The sequence below is a fragment of the Rhinoderma darwinii genome, unplaced genomic scaffold (assembly GCF_050947455.1).
Source record: "Rhinoderma darwinii isolate aRhiDar2 unplaced genomic scaffold, aRhiDar2.hap1 Scaffold_922, whole genome shotgun sequence".
Taxonomy (NCBI): Eukaryota; Metazoa; Chordata; class Amphibia; order Anura; family Rhinodermatidae; genus Rhinoderma; species Rhinoderma darwinii.
In genome coordinates, this window is record NW_027464495.1 from 32,111 (window position 1) to 52,572 (window position 20,462).

General features: G+C 41.6%; 1 protein-coding gene and 1 long non-coding RNA gene across 2 annotated transcripts; one reads left to right on the top strand and one right to left on the bottom strand.

Moving 5' to 3' along the window:
• The first annotated feature begins 2,698 nt into the window (after nucleotides 1-2,698).
• On the top strand, nucleotides 2,699-18,020 carry LOC142732869 (uncharacterized). Its single transcript, XR_012879708.1, has 3 exons — nucleotides 2,699-2,785; nucleotides 4,270-4,427; nucleotides 17,874-18,020. It is a non-coding gene; the product is annotated as an uncharacterized LOC142732869 (long non-coding RNA).
• On the bottom strand, nucleotides 4,696-10,698 carry LOC142732868 (speedy protein 1-B-like). Its single transcript, XM_075849492.1, has 6 exons — nucleotides 10,605-10,698; nucleotides 7,896-7,954; nucleotides 7,514-7,596; nucleotides 5,381-5,549; nucleotides 5,038-5,297; nucleotides 4,696-4,903 (listed from the first exon to the last, which is right to left on the bottom strand). Exons 1-5 carry the CDS (start codon nucleotides 10,681-10,683, stop codon nucleotides 5,049-5,051), a joined length of 639 nt encoding a protein of 212 aa, XP_075705607.1. The 5' UTR covers nucleotides 10,684-10,698; the 3' UTR covers nucleotides 4,696-4,903; nucleotides 5,038-5,048.
• Nucleotides 18,021-20,462: the final 2,442 nt, after the last annotated feature.

Genomic DNA, 20,462 nt, shown 5'->3' on the forward strand with positions numbered 1-20,462 from the left:
TTGGTCCGCATGCTCACTACACCACTAGATGAATACCTTTAGGGGTTTAGTTTTTAAAATGGGGTCATTTCTGCGTGTTTTTTTTTTTTGTTCAGGCAGCTCAATGCCTCTAAATGCATGATATGGGGCCGAGAATTTATTCAATTCTGCCCTGAAAGCCAAAGGGTGCTCCCTCTCTTTTTGGCCCAGCCACACGTCTAATAAGCAGATTGGGGCAACAATGAGAGTATTTTTGAAAACAGGAGAAACCGGGTGATAGATTTTGGGGTGTGTTTCTTCATTTTCATGTTCGCTTTACAAAGAAATCGGTCTTCAAAGTGATACTTTTATGAAAAAAGTGAAGTTTAATTTTTTTTCACCTGCTATGCATTAAATTTAGCAAAAAACTGTGGGGTCAAAATACTCACTACACCCCTAGATAAATACCTTAAGGGGTCTAGTTTTCTAAATGGGGTCGTTTATGGGGAGTTTCTATCGTTCTTGCAGCTCAAAACCTCTCCAAATGCACATTGGGGCCTAAAACATTTTCAAGCAAAATAGGAGTCCTGAAAGCCTCCGGGTGTTCCCTTCCTTTGGGGCCCTGCTGTGTGTCCAGGCAATGCATTAGGGTCACAATGGGGGCATTTTTGAAAACAGGAGAAACAGGGTGATAGATTTTGGGGTGTGTTTCTTCATTCTTATGGTCGCTTTACACAGAAATCGGTCTTCAAAGTGATATTTTTATGGAAAAAGTGATTTTTTATTTTTTTTCACCTGCTATGCATTAAATTTAGCAAAAAACTGTGGGGTCAAAATACTCACTACACCCCTAGATAAATACCTTAAGGGGTCTAGTTTTCTAAATGTGGTCGTTTATGGGGAGTTTCTATCGTTCTGGTAGTTCAAAACCTCTCCAAATATACAGTGGGGCCTAAAACATTTTCAAGCAAAATATGAGTCCTGAAAGTCTCCGGGTGTTCCCTTCCTTTCGGGCCCTGCCGTGTGTCCAGGCAATGCATTAGAGTCACAATGGGGGCATTTTTGAAAACAGGAGAAACAGGGTGATAGATTTTGGGGTGTGTTTCTTCATTCTCATGGTCGCTTTACAAAGAAATCGGTCTTCAAAGTTATACTTTTATGAAAAAAGTGAGATTATATTTTTTTACACTTGCTTTGCATGAATTCTTACAAAAAAACTGTGGGGTCAAAATACTTACAACACCCCTTAATAAATATCTTAAGGGGTGTAGTTTGCAAAATGGGGTCACTTGTGGGGGTTTCCACCATTCTGACACCTATGAGCCTCTGAAAACCTGGCTTGGTGCAGGAAAACCAAATGTACTTCAAAATGTATAAAATTATTACTAAACTTGCAAGTCTTCTAAATTGCTCCAAAAAAATATTTTTTTTTCAAAAGTGCTGCCAAAATAGAGTAAAGAGATGGAAATATATATTTAATAAAAAAAATTGTACTGTATGTATGTACATATTGCCGTTAAAAATAGGGAAAAATGATAATTTTTACAAAATTTCTTCATTTTTTCTATTTTTTTATTAATTTCCGTAAATCGTATCAGTCTACTTTTACCACTAAAATAAAGTACAACATGTGACGAAAAAACAATGTCAGAATTACTTGGATATTCAAAACTTTCGCTGAGTTATTCTCTGATAAAGTCACACATACCAGATTTAACAAATCTGGCTTGGTCATTAAGGCCCAAACAGGCCCGGTCATTAAGGGGTTAATCTTTCTTTTTTTATTTTTACTAGTCCCACTAGGGGACTTTAATATGATGTGATCCTGCGATCGCTTTTATATTACACTGCAATACTTTTGTATTGCAGTGTATTACTGCCTGTCTGTTTACTCCCTCCCTCTCTCCAAAACCGCTCTGATGCGGCGCCCGCTATTGAGCACCAAATCTGAAGGGTTAAACGGGTGAGATCGATACTAATATCGATCTCACCCGTTCGAGCCGGGATTCCTCCAGCCCTCAGCTACATCTGGTAGCGGAGAGCAGGGAGATTTAACGGCTCCCTGCTCTGTTTATTTATTCTGATGCAGTGCCGTGAAAAGGCGTATGCATCAGAATAAAGCCCATTCGTGGCCGCCCTGAAAAGGCGAATTGGCAGTCACTAATGGGTTAAGCTTTTAGGAAATACAGCCATTTATTTACATCATCCCTCCATTTTTACATTTAAAAAACAAATTGGATAAATTAACAAAAGTTTTTTAAAGCTCTTTTTATTGAAAATTCAGTAGACAATAAGAAAGATACATTACAGCAGAAATGTCACAACAGATTGTATGAATTGCTTACATTTTCTCTCCCTGTTTTTGGTACAGAAAAATGTTTCCTACAATAGTAAGACATCATGTGGGTCATAATAGCAATATACAGTATATGCACATGGTACAGATTAAGGAAAAAGAAACCAAGGGAATCCGATTTCCTCATCACATTTCAGAGTTACATCGGATGTGCAGACATTGAAGTCCTAAGTCAGTTCTCAGAGTAAAGTGTGAGTGTGAGTGTGGATGAAAAGCTTGTATCCCAAAGTATGGTAAATTTTTGGGGACACCACCTATTCTTGTATACCAAGCGCTCATATGGGATTATTGTATGAATCATATTTTGCCACTGCCTAACAGAGAGTGATCGCCTTGCCATCCACCACATAGCAATGGTTTTCCAGACCAAGAGGAGGGCCTCCTGTGAAAGTGATTATTTGTAGTAGGACCAGGCTTCAAGAAGACAAACATCTGGAGTCATAGGAACTGGCTTCTGGGAAATATCAGTCAGTAAGGATACAATTACCTGCCAAAAGTGTGAAATATTGGGGCGTTGCCATATAAGGTGCCAAAAGTCGGCGTTGACTGCCATACATCTATGACAATTGGTAGATGGACTACAACCCCTTCTAAGCAGTGGCATTGGTGTGAGATAGCAATAATTTCTTATTGTTAACAGCAGGAGATACTAGTAAGGGATACTCCAGTGCATCCAACCAATCCGCATCTTTTAAAGTGGTATTCTCATCTAATAAAAACTAGGTGAAAAGCTTTGATATTAACCTTAAAGAGGCTCTGTCACCAGTTTATAAGTGCCCTATCTCCCACCTAATCTGATAGTCGCTGAGATCCCGCTGTGCTGTCACTTACTCCCACATTAACTTTACCGGACCTACGGGACAATGACCAGACATCGCCTCCAGCCAGGAGAAGATGTCTTTTCATTCTCCCGACAATCCGGTAAAGTTAATGTGGGAGTGACAGCACTGCGTGATCTCGCGAGATCACGCTGTGCTGTGAGTACAACTGAACATGAATGAAGAGAAGTGTATGACTCTTTTAAAAACAAAAAAACAAAAACTGATGTTATCTACAATACAGCAACTATCAGATTAGGTAGGAGATAGGGCACATATAAACTGGTGACAGAGTCTCTTTAAGGTTAATATCAAAGCTTTTCACCTAATTTTTTTGGAAGTGTGACCTGGGATATTTTCTTGTCAATAAGATGAGTATTTGGTGTAAAAATAAAACCAGATGATCCCTGCATATAGAGTCAAACTACAATCACTATAGATATAAGGATTATTGTTAATACTTGGCTGTAAGTCACTGACTGTCAGAAGTCTAAGCACATGGACATCACTAAATGATGAGTTTCCTTCCTTGTGATGCTTTGCCGGGCCTTTACTTCAGCCGCCCTCAGTTCGGTTTTCAAAATTGGGACAATGTGTCTATCACTATATCGGGGGAAACTCTGCCTGTCAATATATTTGGGGGACACAGTGATTAACACAATATCTGGGGGCGCTTTGACTGTGAGTATATTTTGAACAATGTGGCTGTCACTATATCTGTGGACACTGTGGCTGTCATTGTATTTTAAGACACTGTGCCTGTCACTGCATTTGATGACACATTGGCTGTCATTAGATTTAGGCACACTGTGGCTGTCACTGTAATTGGGTATCTAATATAGTTTATAACCCCCGCCCCTCCCTGTTGGTATCTCTAACACTGAAAGAAAGCAGGGGAGAGCAGATAATGTCAGTCCCGAGCGAGCAGTGAGCTGTCAGATCTATGACAAAAGCAGCAGCACAGCCAGCTATGTATAGGAATTGCACAGACTCTAGAGCAAAAAAATGGTAGAACATTTTTAATAAAGACTATTTAGAAAGTTGTTTAATTTTACAATTTAACTAACGCCCACCCATGAACCTTACATCCAATAAATGCATTTCTTTATTGATTTGTAAATGTCTTCTTTCCTCTAGACTTCTGCTGATGCCTCTCCTGAATGTCGATGATGAGCGGACGTCCCTCACATAGTGTCAGTAAATTTCTCCAGTGCGATTAGAAGGGAGGACATTATCACAAACCCATCACACAGACCACCATATGTCACTTTCATACAAGAAATGACTCAGACAACGTAAGGAGTGTTAAACTATGTGAATTTTATTGTTGTGTGTATGTGTGTGTGTTGTGATTGTGTGTTACCTCCCATCACTCACAAAGAGCGTAGAGCGACACTCAGGACAGGCAAAACCCCCAGTGGAGGAAACCTGCAGGGAAACCATGGCCGCTGTACTGTCCTTCCTCTGGCATACTAAGAGAGGTTAACGCTATATAACGTATGTGCGCGTGTACAGTATACATGTGTATCTGTGGATTCCCCCATACAAGGAATAGAGCCAGAAAATCTAAAAAGTGACTGTGTTACTATATGCAGTGTGTCAGTGAGTATGATTGTGTATAGTTCTATATGTGTGTGTGTAAGTATTAGTGTGTATGTATTTATTATGTGTTTTTGTGTGCGTGCATGCATGTGTTATACGTTACCTGCTCCTCATGTTTGGTCATCCATCATGGTCTTCCTCTCTCTTGTGGATCAGGCAGCAGAACCTCCTGGGTGGGAATAGAGGTACAAGAGAAATTGTTCATCAACATGTGGATTAGAAGATCCATTACTGAATTTTACTTCGCACTTTTGTGATCATTTTTTCTTACCTACTTCTTTATAATACCAACATTTTACTTACCAGCGTTATTATTAGTCAGGGACCTCAATCGGTGTCTCCGGGTCCACTGCTGTGTCTATCCGGCTAATGATGTTTCCTTCCACTTTCCACATGCACGGATACAAAATGATGTTTCTACAACGGGCACAGGACAGCGCGCTCTTCCATGGGCCTCGGGTGTAAAACTCCTCTTTATTTCTCCTTGACGCACGTATGGCCCAGCTGTGATGGATTTGCCTGTTTCTCATCCATGCCCAGTGGAAAGGGTCTTGTGCCATGATCTAAAATGGAATAGTAAATGAGGTAAAATTGGCTTCTCATCACAGACTCTTAATGAAAGACGGCACTGTTTTCTATTACTGACCAGATCACATGTGGTCCGGGCCACCCACGCTCTAAAGTCCATCCGGCGGAGCAACTGGTCGCGTTGGTGATGCAGCTCTTCTGTCTTCACTTCCCAGTCACTTCCTAAGTTCCACGCGTAGATCTCGTCTCTGAAGTCCTCGTCCTCCTCAAACTGGTTCGCTAGAAATCTTTAAAAAAGTAATAATTTATTAATGACACATGGAAGAGCAGTGCACTGTATACGTCTATATCTCAATGTAAAGGAAACTTGTGTTACTATAAATGATAGCGATGGTGTCCAAGGATGTTAGAATGACCCCTCCCCCCAAAGTCAGAAGGCTACATAGTGTAATCTATAGGTTTAATATTTTGTCTTTTGGATATTAAAATGTTAAAATATTTTTATTTTACTGCTAAAACATGACCATAATTGTTTTGTAACCTATAAGGGATAAAGCTAATGTAAAGCAAACAGGGCCGCAATCAGGAATTTCTGGGCCCCATACAGCCAAAGATATTGGGTCCCCCCTTCATTACCGTGGGTGGGCAACGGAAAGTGGGGCGCTCACGTTTGTACGTTATATGCAGTAACTGATTTTGTTCAAGTTATAGAGAACGAAACCATGAAGCAGTCAGTGACCAGTTGATACCCTGGATTTTATTGAATTCAGCCAAAACATGTGGCACACAATGGGATATGTCGCCTGGGGAACGGCCCTGGGGAAACTCCTGAAGTCACTGCCCATAAATGAACAGAGACGTCAGGGGCTTTATCTGGGCCAATTCCACGGGCAGACTGCTTGTGATGCTCTGCCTGGGGACTCCGGCATTGGGAAGCCCCTGACATTGCAGCTTTTTCACCACAAAAATTGCAACATCTGCTATTTGTTGCGGGTTTTACCTCCCCATTAAATCCAATTGGGAAAACTCGCAACAGAAAAGCAGCGATTCCAAAGCATAAATTGACATGCTGCGGATTAAAAAAACGCACCGCAGGTCAATTTATGAACTGTTTTTCTGTATATTTTTAGTCAGCGTGTGGATGAGATTTGTTCACTTCTGATCTACTCTGCTGCTACTGTATTACGCTACAGATTTTCCAAAATGAAATCCATTGTGGAAAATCCGTAGTGTTTATGCTACGTGTGAATTTACCTTTAAAGATTTTGCTAAGCATTCGCAGCAAATTAACCCTTTGCATTGTAAAGAGTGAAGTGCGTGCCAATTTTGCAACATAATAGGCATGCTGCTGATTTAACAATCAGCAGAATGCCCTAAAGCCCATGCAGATTTTTTTCTGCTGCATGTGAATGCGGATTTGAAAACCCCATTCACATAAATTGTATTGTATTGTATTGTAAATAGGCATTCATATAACGCTCGTTGCCGATAATTGCCCCGTGTAAAGAGGGCAGCGAACACAAGATGAACGATCATCTGCTGGTCGTATCGTTTTAAAAAAGTGAAATATTATCGTTGTCAGCAGCACATCTCCCTGTGTAAATGATAATAACGTATGGGGACGAGGGATCCGAGTAACGACCACTCGTCTCCATCCATAGCTCCGTGTGACAGGAGCAAACGGGCCTTAATTAACGATGTCTCGTTGAAAAGCGCTGGCTGCACCTTCCGATTATCTGCCGGTAAAACGGCCTTTAGGGTCTATTCACACAGTGCACTCAAATTCAATTTTTTGCAAAATCTCTTACTTGATTTAATTGTACTGTGAAAATATAGCCTAAAAGCACAGTTTTTTTCATGCTTTGTTCCATTATTTTTTTAATGTAATTTTTGTAATTGCGGCACAAATAAGACAATTTTTAAATGTCTGGTGGGCGGCTCTCTCCACACGGAGCTGCTTTCATGCTTCTCATGCAGCAGCTTCCCCTACTGTCCTCTCGGGGTCCCAGTGTTACAGTTACTTCCAAGGAAGGAACGGAAGGGTCCGTTCCTTTCTCCAAGTAACTAACGCTGGGGCCCTGATGGAAATGTTTACAGTTACTAAGAAGCGGCAGACCCCTTTTTTTCAGCATTGTGGCCGGGCCCCTGACTGCCGTACCAGCTGTACTGCCCTGATGGTGACCCTGAAAGCACATGATCCACAACTACTTGAGAGTATTCCTTCAAACATGTGATACGTGAATATACTCACAGAGATGCAAAGAAATTCTCTCTGTATTCCTCGGTACGCAGTCCGGCTCTCTTAAAATACACGAGGACCATGGCCAGCAGATACTAGTGGAAGAAGACAAGAAGTTAGAATTTGGAGATAGAGAAATGGTCTCTTCTTATGTCTTATCTTTATGTGGTGATTCTATTTATATGTTTATTAATATCGGTCCATAATCCTAACACATAAATCACAGGATTATCCTCATTGTTCTGAATCTAATATTATTATCTTACCAAGGACGTAGATGTAAAGTAGAATATCTCTTAATGCCACATAAACCCTTTTATTCAAATCTGATCTTTCTTGTCAGTCATGTCTATATCTGGCTGATTGTCTATTTGTTTTGTCATTATAAAATTACCTTGTCCGAAATCCTCAAACAGATGTCCTTGGCCAAAAACAGCTGGATGTGCTCATCATCTACGAAAAAAGTTCATTTCAAATTCTTTAAATCCAAAATAGTTTATATACAAAGAATTAAAGGTTAAGTAAATGCTTAACCCCTTAATGACCACCGATTAGCCTTTTCACGGCGGTCATTAGTGGGCTTTATTCTGATGCATACGCCTTTTCACGGCGCTGCATCAGGATAAATAAACAGAGCAGGGAGCCGTTAAATCTCCCTGCTCTCAGCTGCCAGATGTAGCTGAGAGCTGGGGCAACCCTGCTCGAATGTGTGAGATCGATATTAGTATCGATCTCACCCGTTTAACCCCTCAGATGTGGCGCTAAATAGCGTGCGCCGCATCCGAGTGGTTTTGGTCTGAGTGGTTTTGGAGAGAGGGAGCTCCCTCTCATCTCACCGGCACCCGGCGATAAGATCGCCGAGTGTCTGTGTCTCCAATGGCAGCCGGGGGCCTAATAAAGGCCCCCAGGTCTGCCTGTAGTGAATACCTGCTAGGTAATGCCAGAGGCATGTCCTAGCAGATGCCTGTCCGTTTTAAACAGACAGGCAGTAATACACTGCAATACAAAAGTAGTTGTCCCCTAGTGGGACAAGTAAAAAACAAAAGTTGAATAAAGTTAATTAAAAAAAAAATTGATTTTTTTTTAATTAAAAACACACTTTTTCCCCTTACAAAATGCTTTACTATTAAAAAAAACAAAATGAATCAAAAAAGTTACACATATTTAGTATCGCCGCGTCCGTAACGACCCCGACTATAAAGCTATTACGTTGTTTAACTCGCACAGTGAACGTCGTAAAAAATTAAATTAAAAACAATGGACAAATTGCTGTTTTCTGTGAATCCTGACTTAAAAACATGATAAAAAGTGATCAAAAAGTCACATCTACTCCAAAATGGTACCAATAAAAACTACAAGTTGTCCCGCAAAAAACAAGCCCTCATACAACTGCATCGGCGGAACAATAAAAAAAGTTATGGCTCTTCAAATATGGAGACACAAAAACAAATAATTTAAAAAAGAAAGTGTTTTTACTGTGTAAGTAGTAAAACATACAAAATCTATACAAATTTGGTATCGTTGCAATCGTAACAACCCGCTGAATAAAGTTATTTGTAATTTATACCACACGGTAAACGGCGTAGATTTAGGACGCAAAAAAGATGGGCAAAATTTTAGGTTTTCTTCTACCACCCCCCCAAAAAAAAGTTAATAAAAGTTAATCAATAAATTATATGTACCCCAAATGGTGCTATTAAAAAATACAACTTGTCCCGTAAAAAAAACAAGACCTTATACAGCTATGTCGACGCAAAAATAAAAAAGTTATAGTTCTTCGAATGTGACGACGGAAAATGTAAAATATTCCTTGGTCATTAGGGCCCAGAATGCAAGCAGGGAGAAGAGATAAACAACGGCCCCTTTGTTGTTTACCCACGCATAGCACCATATATATGGTTGTGGCTATATCTGGTACTGCAGATCAGTCCCATTCACTTTATTGGGACTGAGCAGCAGTGAAATGCAGTACCAGGCACAGCCACAACTTTATGTATGGCGCTGTTCTTGATTAAACAGTAAAGGATTCATTATGGTATGTTCACACGCTTAACAAAAAACGTATCAGCCCCTGATTTTCAGATGTTTTTTGAGCAACTCACGTTTTTAGCAGCGTTTTCGCAGCATTTTTTACGGCCGTTTTTGGAGCTATTTTCATTGGAGTCTATGAGAAAACGGCTCCAATAACGTCCCAAGAAGTGTCCTGCACTTCCTTTGACGAGGCTGTAATTTTAAGAGCCGTCTTTTGACAGTGACGCGTAAAATGACAGGTCGTCGGCACAGTACATCGTAAAGCCCATTGAAAGTAATGGGCAGATGTTTGCCGACGTATTGGAGGCTTTTTTTCAGACATAATTCGAGGCGTAAAACGCCTCCATTACGTCTGAAAATAGGTCGTGTGAACCCAGCCTAACACTCGCTGGAACACTGCAGCTCCTTTACTTTGCTTACTATAGGGGTGCCAGGAGCCAGACCCCCACTGATAAAATATTGATGGCTTATGTTTAGAATAAGTTGTCATATGTTTGTACATGAGAATAAATGTAAATCACACTTTGTGTGATCAAATTCCCCCTCCCCTCCTATCGGACAATTCATCAAAATAATAAAATAAAAATGTACTCACCTCAACGCTCCACGTCGCTTCTCCCCACTGGCTCATCTTAGGCTCTCCCTGCAGGCCACAGCTCATACAAGGCACTGGCGCAGAGCGTTGTATGTGACGCAGCACTGAGGTAGTTGAGTGCTGCATCACATATATGGCCCTGTATGTTGTATGAGCCGTAGCATGCTGAGAGGGCATAGGGAGAAGAGGAACGGTGAGCATATATAGATTTGTTATCTTATGTCCGATCCCGGGAGAAAAGGGATAGGGCTGCGGTCACGTTCGCACACCCTGTGAGTGCAATTGTTACGCCACGATTGTTGTGAATGGCCAGCTGAAAGATGCGGCAAAATTATTATGAGAAATTAGCTTCTTATTAAATGTGTCGCATCCTAATCCAGCGAACTGTTTATTAAGACCGGGGTATGAAACGTCAGTCCTAATAAATCCCCCTCGTTGTGTCTGGTCAGAATCATTGGAAGGTGCAGTGAATCTTACCGAGGAGATTGTAGAAAGCAGTCCGTTCTTCTGGCTGCAGGGTATGCTCCTTCCTCCTCTTCCGGCACTCGTCTATCATGTAGGTCAGCGATCTGTGATAGAAGAAATAGTTATTACAGTCAGCAGTCCAATGTAAAAATATAAAATCTTTATTTTCATGATCGAAAAGGTCCATTTTGTAAAACATTTGGGGTACAGAATTACATAAGAGTACAGAAAGTATAAATGCAGCGTACATATAAAGAACTAAGGTGAAAGCCAATATTCCCACGCAGGAGAGTAGTCTACATGACTCCAGGCCCCCTACGAAGAGGACGGATTCAACAGCCGCATAAGAGTACAGAGAACGAAGAGAAAGTTACAAAAAAAAAAAAAATAGAGGAGGGTGAGGAGCAGATTAAAGGGAGTGGGGTGTCCCACCATGACATCCCTCAAAGTAAAGAGCGCTACTCAGGCTGCCACGCAGTACTCCGCTCTCGTATAATGTCTTTATAGGAGTCAGAACCCTGAAAAGCAATCCAAGGAGTCCATGTTTGGCGAAGAAATAGATATTACAGTCAGCAGTCCAATGTAAAAATATAAAATACAGACAATTATGTGTTAATAAGTTTACAATGAATTAAAAATGAAATAAATAAATGACAGGGAAATCTTAGTAAAATCCATGTTTAAGAACATTTCCTCGTGGTATGTCTCTGGGGTTAGTGCTGTCACCTCTCAGAGCATTAGTTAAAGGGAAGGTGTCACAAAATTTTTTTTTTTATATGTTATTGCTTTTAGTATGTCATTAAAATACATTTTATTTATTTGTGTGTTTGTGTTTCTTTTTTCTTTCTTTTACTTCTCTATGGGGGCTGCCATTTTTTTTCCATCTCTGTATGTGTCGATTAACGACACATACAGAGATGGAATACGGCACATACATCCACATAGAGAATGCGAACGGGAGCCGTTCCATTCACTATAGTGTACGCCGTCTGTGTGGAAACGGCGGAAGCGCCGCTCCCACACAGACCAAAAGGTAGGTCTTCGGCAGAGCGACATCCGGCGCCATTTTCATGTGGACCGGAAGCCGCGGCCGGACAGTAAGACGACTACTTATGGTCGCGGCTTCAGTCCATATGTTCAGAAGCAAGGACTAGGAGCGGAGGCAGTGGCGGCGACAGCAACGGCGGCGGCAGGAGCAGGTAAGTTATGTTTGTGTATGTTCGTTTTATATTCTGTGATTACCACTGTATCTAATCCTCCTACATTGTGCAATCGCTCAAAAAATGGCGGCGATTTGAACATTCAACCCCCTCCTTTCTCCTTGTTTGAGGACACTGGAAAGAGTGTGATTTCTCCAATTTTGCAGCATAAGGCAATGAGGTTGCTTTACCACATGCCAATGCTGCAATTTTGGGAATTGCTCCCTCTAGTTACCAGCACATGGAAATGCTATAAATTAGAATCTAATTTATAATATTTCCAGACTTGTGAAAAAATGAAAAAAATTAGAACAATGTGTAATCATTTATATACTAACTGTTTAATTTAAAAATAATAAAAAAAATTCTAGCGACACATTCCCTTTAAGCTTTGTATAACCTTGGTAGAAGCACGCGTCACCCTTATAGGGCGTTTATTCTCATGGGTGAAGAGGTTAATAAGAAGCTGATGGATTAGATTTGTAATGGTTTGTAACACTAAGTATGGATTTGGTATGTAGTGACTGCAGTGATATAAAATCTTGTACTGACGTCTCCTCCACATGAAGAGTGAACATTTCTCTCTTCCTCTTCCTCGCCATCTCTTCTCCTCTTCCTGGGAAACTTAAATAGAAGAGAATATTACCATGAATATTTGGGAATGTGACTGACTGTGCGCATACCTGTACCATGTACAGGCTAGGGTGGATTATACATAAACCATACAAGTAATTTGAACGACACACAACTAAACTTTTAAACGTGGGTTGACACGAGGGTCGGCCACAGCTTTATTTATTATTTAAGTATTTTCAAAATAAAGTTTTCTTATTATACCCGTATGCCAGCCCGCCTAAGGAAGGGCATGTAGGTCAATTCTTTTAATAACAAATTACCGCCTGCTGTGACATGAGTTTCCAAACGAATCCAATGCCTCATGACCAGAAAAACGACAATTCCTTTTACAAACTTGGAGTTGCTAAACAACATGACAATTGTACGATGTATAATTCCGTATAAAATACACATAGTGCTTCAGAGACAAATATATATATATATATATATATATATATATATATATATATATAATTTATTTTTATATTTTTGTTTGTCTCTTATTTAAAACATTTTGTATAATTAATTATTTTTATATATATATTTCTCTTTTCTTTTCTGGTTTTTTTTTTAAAGAAAAATTAGGTTCAACACAAAACAAATAGGGAGGGAGGGTGGGACAAGTAATGGCCAAAAGAGGAAGATGACTGCCCGCCCTCGCCTTATAAACCCAGAAGGGGAGGATGTGCAAGACCGCCCCAAAAACTACCCAAAAAACGTTTAGTGGGGTGGGTGCCCTCTATGCCTATAGGACCCATGGCCCACCTAAATTTATCTTGGACAGACCCACCCCTAGCAGGATATATCCCTCCTTTAACCCCTTCCGTGCCACACAGTCACAGTACAAAAACTTATATTTATTTTACTTTTGTCTCTTATTTAAAACATATTGTATAATTAATTATTTTTATATTTTTTTAAATTTATTTTTTATGACTTTTTGTCAATATATACTTCTCTTTTCTTTTCTGTTTCTATCCAAAAAACGTTCAGTGGGGCGGGTGCAGTGGCGTAACTACCGCCGTAGCAGCCGTGGCGGCTGCCACGGGCCCCCACCATGGCCGGAGGCTCCGCTAGCAGCCGCTATGGCTGCTACAGCGGGACGCCACTGAACACGACTACGGCAGAGCAGGGAGGTATCTCCCCGCTCTGCCATTAAGCAAAAGACATGTATCCCCTATCCACAGGATAGGGGATACGTGTGTGATTGCTGGCATTGATAGGGAGAACGGGGGACGGAAAGTCCCCTGAAGTTCTCCATCACAAACCTTGGACTTCCGGGGTCTGTGTCGGCAGCTCCGTAGAAATGAATGGAGCGCCGGTCGCGCTTGTGCGCATGCGTGACCAGCGCTCCTTTCATTTTAATTGAGCTGCGCAGAAGCCGGAAGTCAGAGGTTAGTCATGGAGAACTTCAGGGGACTTTCAGTCCCCCGTTCTCCTTATCAGTGCCATCGATCCCACATGTATCCCCTATCCTGTGGATAGGGGATACATGTATTTTGTAGGACACACTGTAGGTCGCATTTTTTTGGGAGGGGGGACGCTGTATGGCGTTCCCGACAGGGGGGGGGCTGTATGGTATTCCCTATAGGGGGGCTGTATGGCGTTCACCTAAGAGGGTGCTGTATGTCGTTCTCTACAGTGGGGGCTGTATGGCGTTCTCTACAGTGGGGGCTGTATGGCGTTCCCTACAAGGGGGGCCGTATGGCGTTCCCTACAGGGGGCTGTATGGCGTTCCCTACAGGTGGGGGCTGTATGGCGTTCTCTACAGGGAGGACTGTATGACGTTAGCACCATACAGCCCCCTCTGTAGATAACGCTATACAGCCCCCTCTGTAGAGAGCGCCATACACCCCCCCCTGTAGAGAACGCCATACAGCCCACCCTGTAGAGAACGCCATACAGCCCTCCCTGTAGAGAACGCCATACAGCCCCCACTGTAGAGAACGCCATACAGCCCCCCTGTAGATAACGCCATACAGCCCCCTCTGTAGATAACTCCATACAGCCCCCTCTGTAGATAACGCCATACAGCCCCCACTGTAGGTAACGCCATACACCCTCTCTGTAGATAACGCCATATAGCCCCGCTGTAGGTAGTGCCATACACCCACTCTGTAGATAACGCCATACAGTCCCCCCTGTAGGTAACGCCATACACCCCTACTGTAGATAACGCCATAGAGCCTCCCCTGTAGATAACGGCATAGAGCCCCCTGTAGAGAACGCCATACAGCCCCCCCTGTAGGTAACGCCATACAGCCCCCTCTGTAGATAACTCCATACAGAGTCCCCCTTGTAGATAACGCCATACAGTCCCCCTGTAGGTATCACCATACAGCCTCCTCTGTAGATAACGCCATACAGAGTCCCCCCCTGTAGATAACGCCATACAGCCCCCTCTGTAGATAACGCCATACAGCCCCTTCAGTAGATAACGCCATACAGAGTCCCCCCTGTAGATAACGCCATACAGCCCCCTCTGTAGATATCTACAAAGGGGGCTGTATGGCATTATCTACAGGGGGGACTCTGTATGGCGTTATCTACAGTGGGGGCTGTATGGCGTTATCTACAGGGGGATGTATGGCGTTCTCTACAGGGGGGTTGTATGGCGTTCTCTACAGGGGGGCTGTATGGCGTTCTCTACAGGGGGGCTGTATGGCGTTATCTACAGGGAGGGCTGTATGGCGTTATCTACAGGGGGACTGTATGGCGCTATCTACAGAGGGGGCTGTATGGCGCTATCTACAGAGGGGACATTATGGAGTTATATACAGAGGGGGCTGTATGGCGCAATCTACAGAGGGGGCTGTATGGCGTTATCTACAGGGGGGGCTGTAAAAAAGGCACAATCTACAAGGGGGGGTTGTGTGACACCCAGGGGAGGCGAGGGCCCCAGTCAAAAGTTTGCTATGGGGCCCAGTCTTTCCTAGTTGCGCCCCTGGGCGGGTGCCCTCTATCCCTATAGGACCTATGGCCCACCTAAATTTATCTTGGACAGACCCACCCCTAGCAGGATATATCCCTCCTTTAACCCCTTCCGTGCCACACAGTCATGGGCCCAATGGCTAATAAGCCTGAGGGCCTCCAGTTTCCTGAAGAAGATGTTACAAAAACTTATATTAATATAAACATGTAATATGTGCGCTGGACTGACATTATAACTGGGGCGTAGCTATAGAGGGTGCAGAGGTAGCAATCACACCCAGGATCTACTGCCATAGGGGGCCCAAAATCCACTCTTCCATAAGAAGACACCAGTATTATAAATGACACATGGTATAGAGAGGGCCCTGTTACAGATTTTACATTAGAGACCAGGAGCTTCAAGTTATGCCTCTGCATTATAAGATATGTTACTACACACATACTAAATATTATATACATACATATATATATATTATAGGAAAAACACAATAAACATCCCTCTTACATTATCCATATCCCCGGACCCATTTTAAAACTTGGTTGAAAATAAAAAAAGAAGAATCACAGGACAGCTGCACTGAGGTATAAAATGTATATACTATGAATATTAAAGGGGTTTACTCATAATTGAGTGTTATGGCATATTACTAGGATATGACATAACATTCTGATTAGTGGGGTCTGATCTCCGGGACCCCTGCGATCCTGAGAATGAAGAGACAGCATTGTGTAATCAATTAAATCAGACTATGTTGTAGTTCCCTGCACACCGGGGGGGGGGGGGATTGCCACTACGAAGGGTAAAAGTGAAGACATGGGGTGATGGTCCTGGCAGACTGTTCAGAATATGGTGGAAAATCCTATTGATATCATTTTCTAGAATGGAAACCTCTCTAAATACAGAATAATAATAAGCATACGGTCCTACAGCTTGGGATCCATCAGAAAGATCTGCGGAAGGAGATGATACGTCGGGTTATTTTACTCTTGTCTCCTTAGTTTATCCAGATTTTGGGTATTTAGGTGAAAACCTTTGAGTTTATTAATAAAATACAATCCATTTCAGTAGTGGAAGAAGCGTCTGTGTCTGTGTCTGGGATGACATGGATCAGTCATTATGGTTAGTAAATGGCGGCACTTTACCTGTGAAGTCTTGAAGACAGTTGGTGTTGTCTCTCAGAAGACGCAGATACGCAGTAGTGTCTTCTCCTCCGATAAAAGTAAACGTTTGTCAAGTCGCTTTGAAGAACAAAATGGAGCCTGTCTTATCTCTGAAAAGAGCAATCGCAGACTGGCACCAACTGATGATTTTTCTCTATCTTTAAATTCAAATCCTGCGATTCTATTGGTTGTTGTTTGCGGCACTTGCTATGATGATTCATGCCTCAGCAAATTTAAAGGGAAAGTACACTGAAATAATGTCATGGTGCGTTTTAATATAACATTGATATATAATGTATGTAACTTTGGGTTAGGTGCTGGAGTTAGAAGCATGTTGACTGATGTCTGACCTGGCGGAGGATGTCATCTTTACCATTTAACATCTTGCAGGCCTCTCATAAATTTGACGCATCCACAAATCCAAAAATCTGTTGGACGTGGGTAAAATGTGCAAAATCTGAGGACCAGAAGCTTTATAATGTGATCTTATCATTTCTATTCAGATTTACAAGAAATTGACTGGCATTGTTGTCATACATGTGCCCCCATATGTCATACATTCATAGCCATATATATTTCTATTATATAAATTCTCTATATACTATGTATTGTCCTGATCTCTATGTACAGTGATATAACTATTAGTATACTGGTTGCATAGGTAGAGAAATGTAGTGTTACATTGTTACATGGAGTCCATTCAGATCAAAGTCAGGCATAAGACATATTGCATTTATTATTTCATTGCTATGGATTCTAAACAGGAAGCAGTGGCAGAGCTATAGGGGTCACATTGGTCGCAGTTGTGAGTGGGCCCCAGAGCTACATCAAGCCCTTCACAGCCCGCCACACAGGGTCTTGATGTTAGTCACCGCCAGGATGTTGTGTGTTGCGGTACATAAAAGGTCTTTGTGCTGGCTGGCATCAGGACCATGCGTGCAGCGGCGCCCAAAAAGAAGAGAAGCCAGCGAGGAACAGTAAGTAAATAGAGCGGTCTGAGTTAATTTCCTTTAGTCTAATCTGGGGTCTTATTAATTTTGGGGTCTGATTTAGGGGTCTTGTCTGGGGTCTGGAATAATTTAAGGAACTGGTCAGGGGTTTGAACTAACTTAGGGGTCTAGTTAATGTGCCCCTGTGATGCAGATTCTTGTGAGACTCATCATTGGTTTTAATGATTGTTTTGACTGCAGCATAAAAAAATTATATATATTTTTTTAGATATAATTGTGGCTGTTTGGCACTAATTTTATGTACAGTGTAGGTCACTTTTCGTTTTTCTTTTCTTCACCTAGCCAAGACCGCCAAGACGACTTCTCATAGCCATGACTTGTCTGCATTTCGACACACTGACATCTTTGGCTTCTTTCTTTTCCAGAAGAACACTACAAAGTGGAAAAATGATCAACTTCGACACAAAATGTTGGAGTATAAAAATATATAAATTTTATTACACGAAGAAAATCCAACAGCACTCCGATGATCAAGATGAAAAAAGTGAAGTTTATTGTGCCAACATGGCAAATGCAACGTTTCTGTCCCACCTTGGGACCTTTTTCAAGCATCAAACTGTCAACATGAGATAACAGACGAGTGTAAGGAATAATGTCAAACATATGTCTCATGGGACTATACAGTCTATGGGTTAAGTCGCCAGCAAGTGCGGTTATATTTATTCGACTCCCCAGTAATGATAGAAACTCCAAATATCAGATTAAGCACAAGAGAAAGAAAGAGTCAGAAACTATCAATAAATATAAATGCCAGATGGCATAGAAAAATATATATTTTATTAGACAATACAAGTAACACGATTAAAAATAGACTACAAATCAAAAAAGACTGTATATCTCCAAAAGTATGGGAGAGGAACATGGGTCAAAAGGATAAAACAATACAAACAGCAGTTAGTATATATCTGTAGTTGTAGCAGTGGTTCTAAACGGTTTGCAAACGACAGATACAGAGAAAGCAAAGGTTAATTATAACCATACACAGTAACGATACATATCAGCAAACAGCGATAGGTCTAGTAACAGGCATGAAAAAGATAAGGAACCTAATAGTTAGGCATAGAGAAACTCAGTACGACCAAACCTGCTGTCTAAGTAGACATAAGTGTTTAGCAGCTAAACCTATCGCAAGTTTAGAATAGTAAATGTATCAATCAATGATCATATATTTAAAGATTGCAAAGGAAACACCGCTAGTACTGACCCATATCGTTCCAGGAATATGGTAACTCCCAGAAGTGGAGAAACCCCAACGCGCGTTTCGCGTGGATGGCTTTTTCAAGGGGTAAGGAATAAGTACACACCAAAAGTCATGGTCTCGCATAGGAAGGACGCCAACACCCAACGCGCGTTTCGGTGAATGCCTTCGTCTGGGGTTGGCATCATCCTAGCGGGACCCCCTCCTATATCCTACCTGGCCCATGTGTTACAGATCAAAAATCACCGGTCACAAGCGGAAAGAGGACACCGGCGTCAGATAGGGGGTAAAAAGATGGCCACCACCCCACTTCCGGAAGCCGCGTCATCAGGGAGGATGTGGGACAGCGATGTCTGAGTTTGATTCATTCATGACTAATCTGAATGCGAATACATTAAACCTGAAATTTACCTATAAATTCCACTGCAAACAAATAGAATTTCTAGATATTAAACTTGTCAAGGATATACATGACTTTCTGCAAAGCGATGTGTATCGTAAGGAGACCTCTGTCAGATTATTGTTACACTCTTCTTCTTCCCATCCCCCACAGACTATTCAGGCAGTCCTGAAACTGCTCTGAAGAAATCCCGTTCAGGGATGAAACGCGTCAGCTGTTCTAATTAACGGGGCGGGTTGTGACGTCCAAACCCTGCCCTGAGAATACTTGTCCAGTGTTGAAGATCACACGTGGAAGGAGACATACTCTGGAATTTTTACTTACCTGGTTGCCGTCGTGCGATCCTGTTTCGTTGGGTCTGTTCCTCTCGGAGTGCCCTTATTCAGCTGATATACCGGCGTGCGATCCTGCATTGTCGGGTGGAGATTTGAAGGCTTTGAAATTTATGTGTGGCCACACAAGCGAACTTTCCTTCTGTGGAGATTTGCTATTTTCCACCTCGGAGCTGACCGCTTCCCTGCATGGTTTCCCGGCACTTGCTGGATGTCGAAGGTAAAGGTAAAAAACCTATAAAAATTGATGTCGTACCTCAAAGCCTAATATCATGAGAGCTACACATTGACCCAAAGGTCTGTGAAAAGACTTCCTATCACTATAAAATCTGATTTGGATCTGAGGATTCATGAATGAGGGGAAAAAAAAGCACGCTGTTAACCACATTCCTTTAATTCATGAGGCTATTTTCCTATCTTGAGAGTAAAGTCATGTTACTTACACATAAAGTGAATTTCTTTAAAAATTTCATTACCAGCTACTCCAAATAGGAACTCTGGCCATTTTGTGATATAAATAATATATATGTTTGAAAACCGCAAGTGTGAACACGACCCAGCGGTTTTTCATTTTTTGAAAAAAAATTTTCATAATTGTTTTTCACATATATAGTTTGCTATATATCCATCAGGCAATATCACCTATGTTTGAAGGTTCTATTGTATGTTCTCCTTTCCTTGGCCAGGAGATTTCTCTTTTTAAATTGTAAATTTTGTATTCATGTATAAATTAAATGTTGCCGGTATTATCTGGATTCAAAAATAAAATACTATGTTAAATTTTATTTAACCCAAGAGTGCCTAGTTATATTTCTGGATCATTTTTCTTTTTTTCTTTTTTCTATTCAGGCAGTCCCCATTGGACAATTTCTGCGGATTAGGAGAATCTGTTCATCAGACAAATTGTAAAATCGTTTCCTTAACCGCAGATATAGTATGAGGTCCATTGAAAAGGCATATCACAGGGCGAAACACACTTCTAGAGATGTCCTTCTCTTTCCAAAGAAAAAGACAAACACACAAA

Coding starts and splice junctions, on each gene's coding strand:
- LOC142732868 (XM_075849492.1), bottom strand. CDS start 10,683: ATGATAGACGAGTGCCGGAAGAGGAGGAAGGAGCATACCCTGCAGCCA. Junction 7,955..10,604: donor TGCTTTCTACAATCTCCTCG/GTAAGATTCACT, acceptor CTTTTTTCGTAG/ATGATGAGCACATCCAGCTG. Junction 5,550..7,513: donor GAGAATTTCTTTGCATCTCT/GTGAGTATATTC, acceptor ACTTTTTTAAAG/ATTTCTAGCGAACCAGTTTG.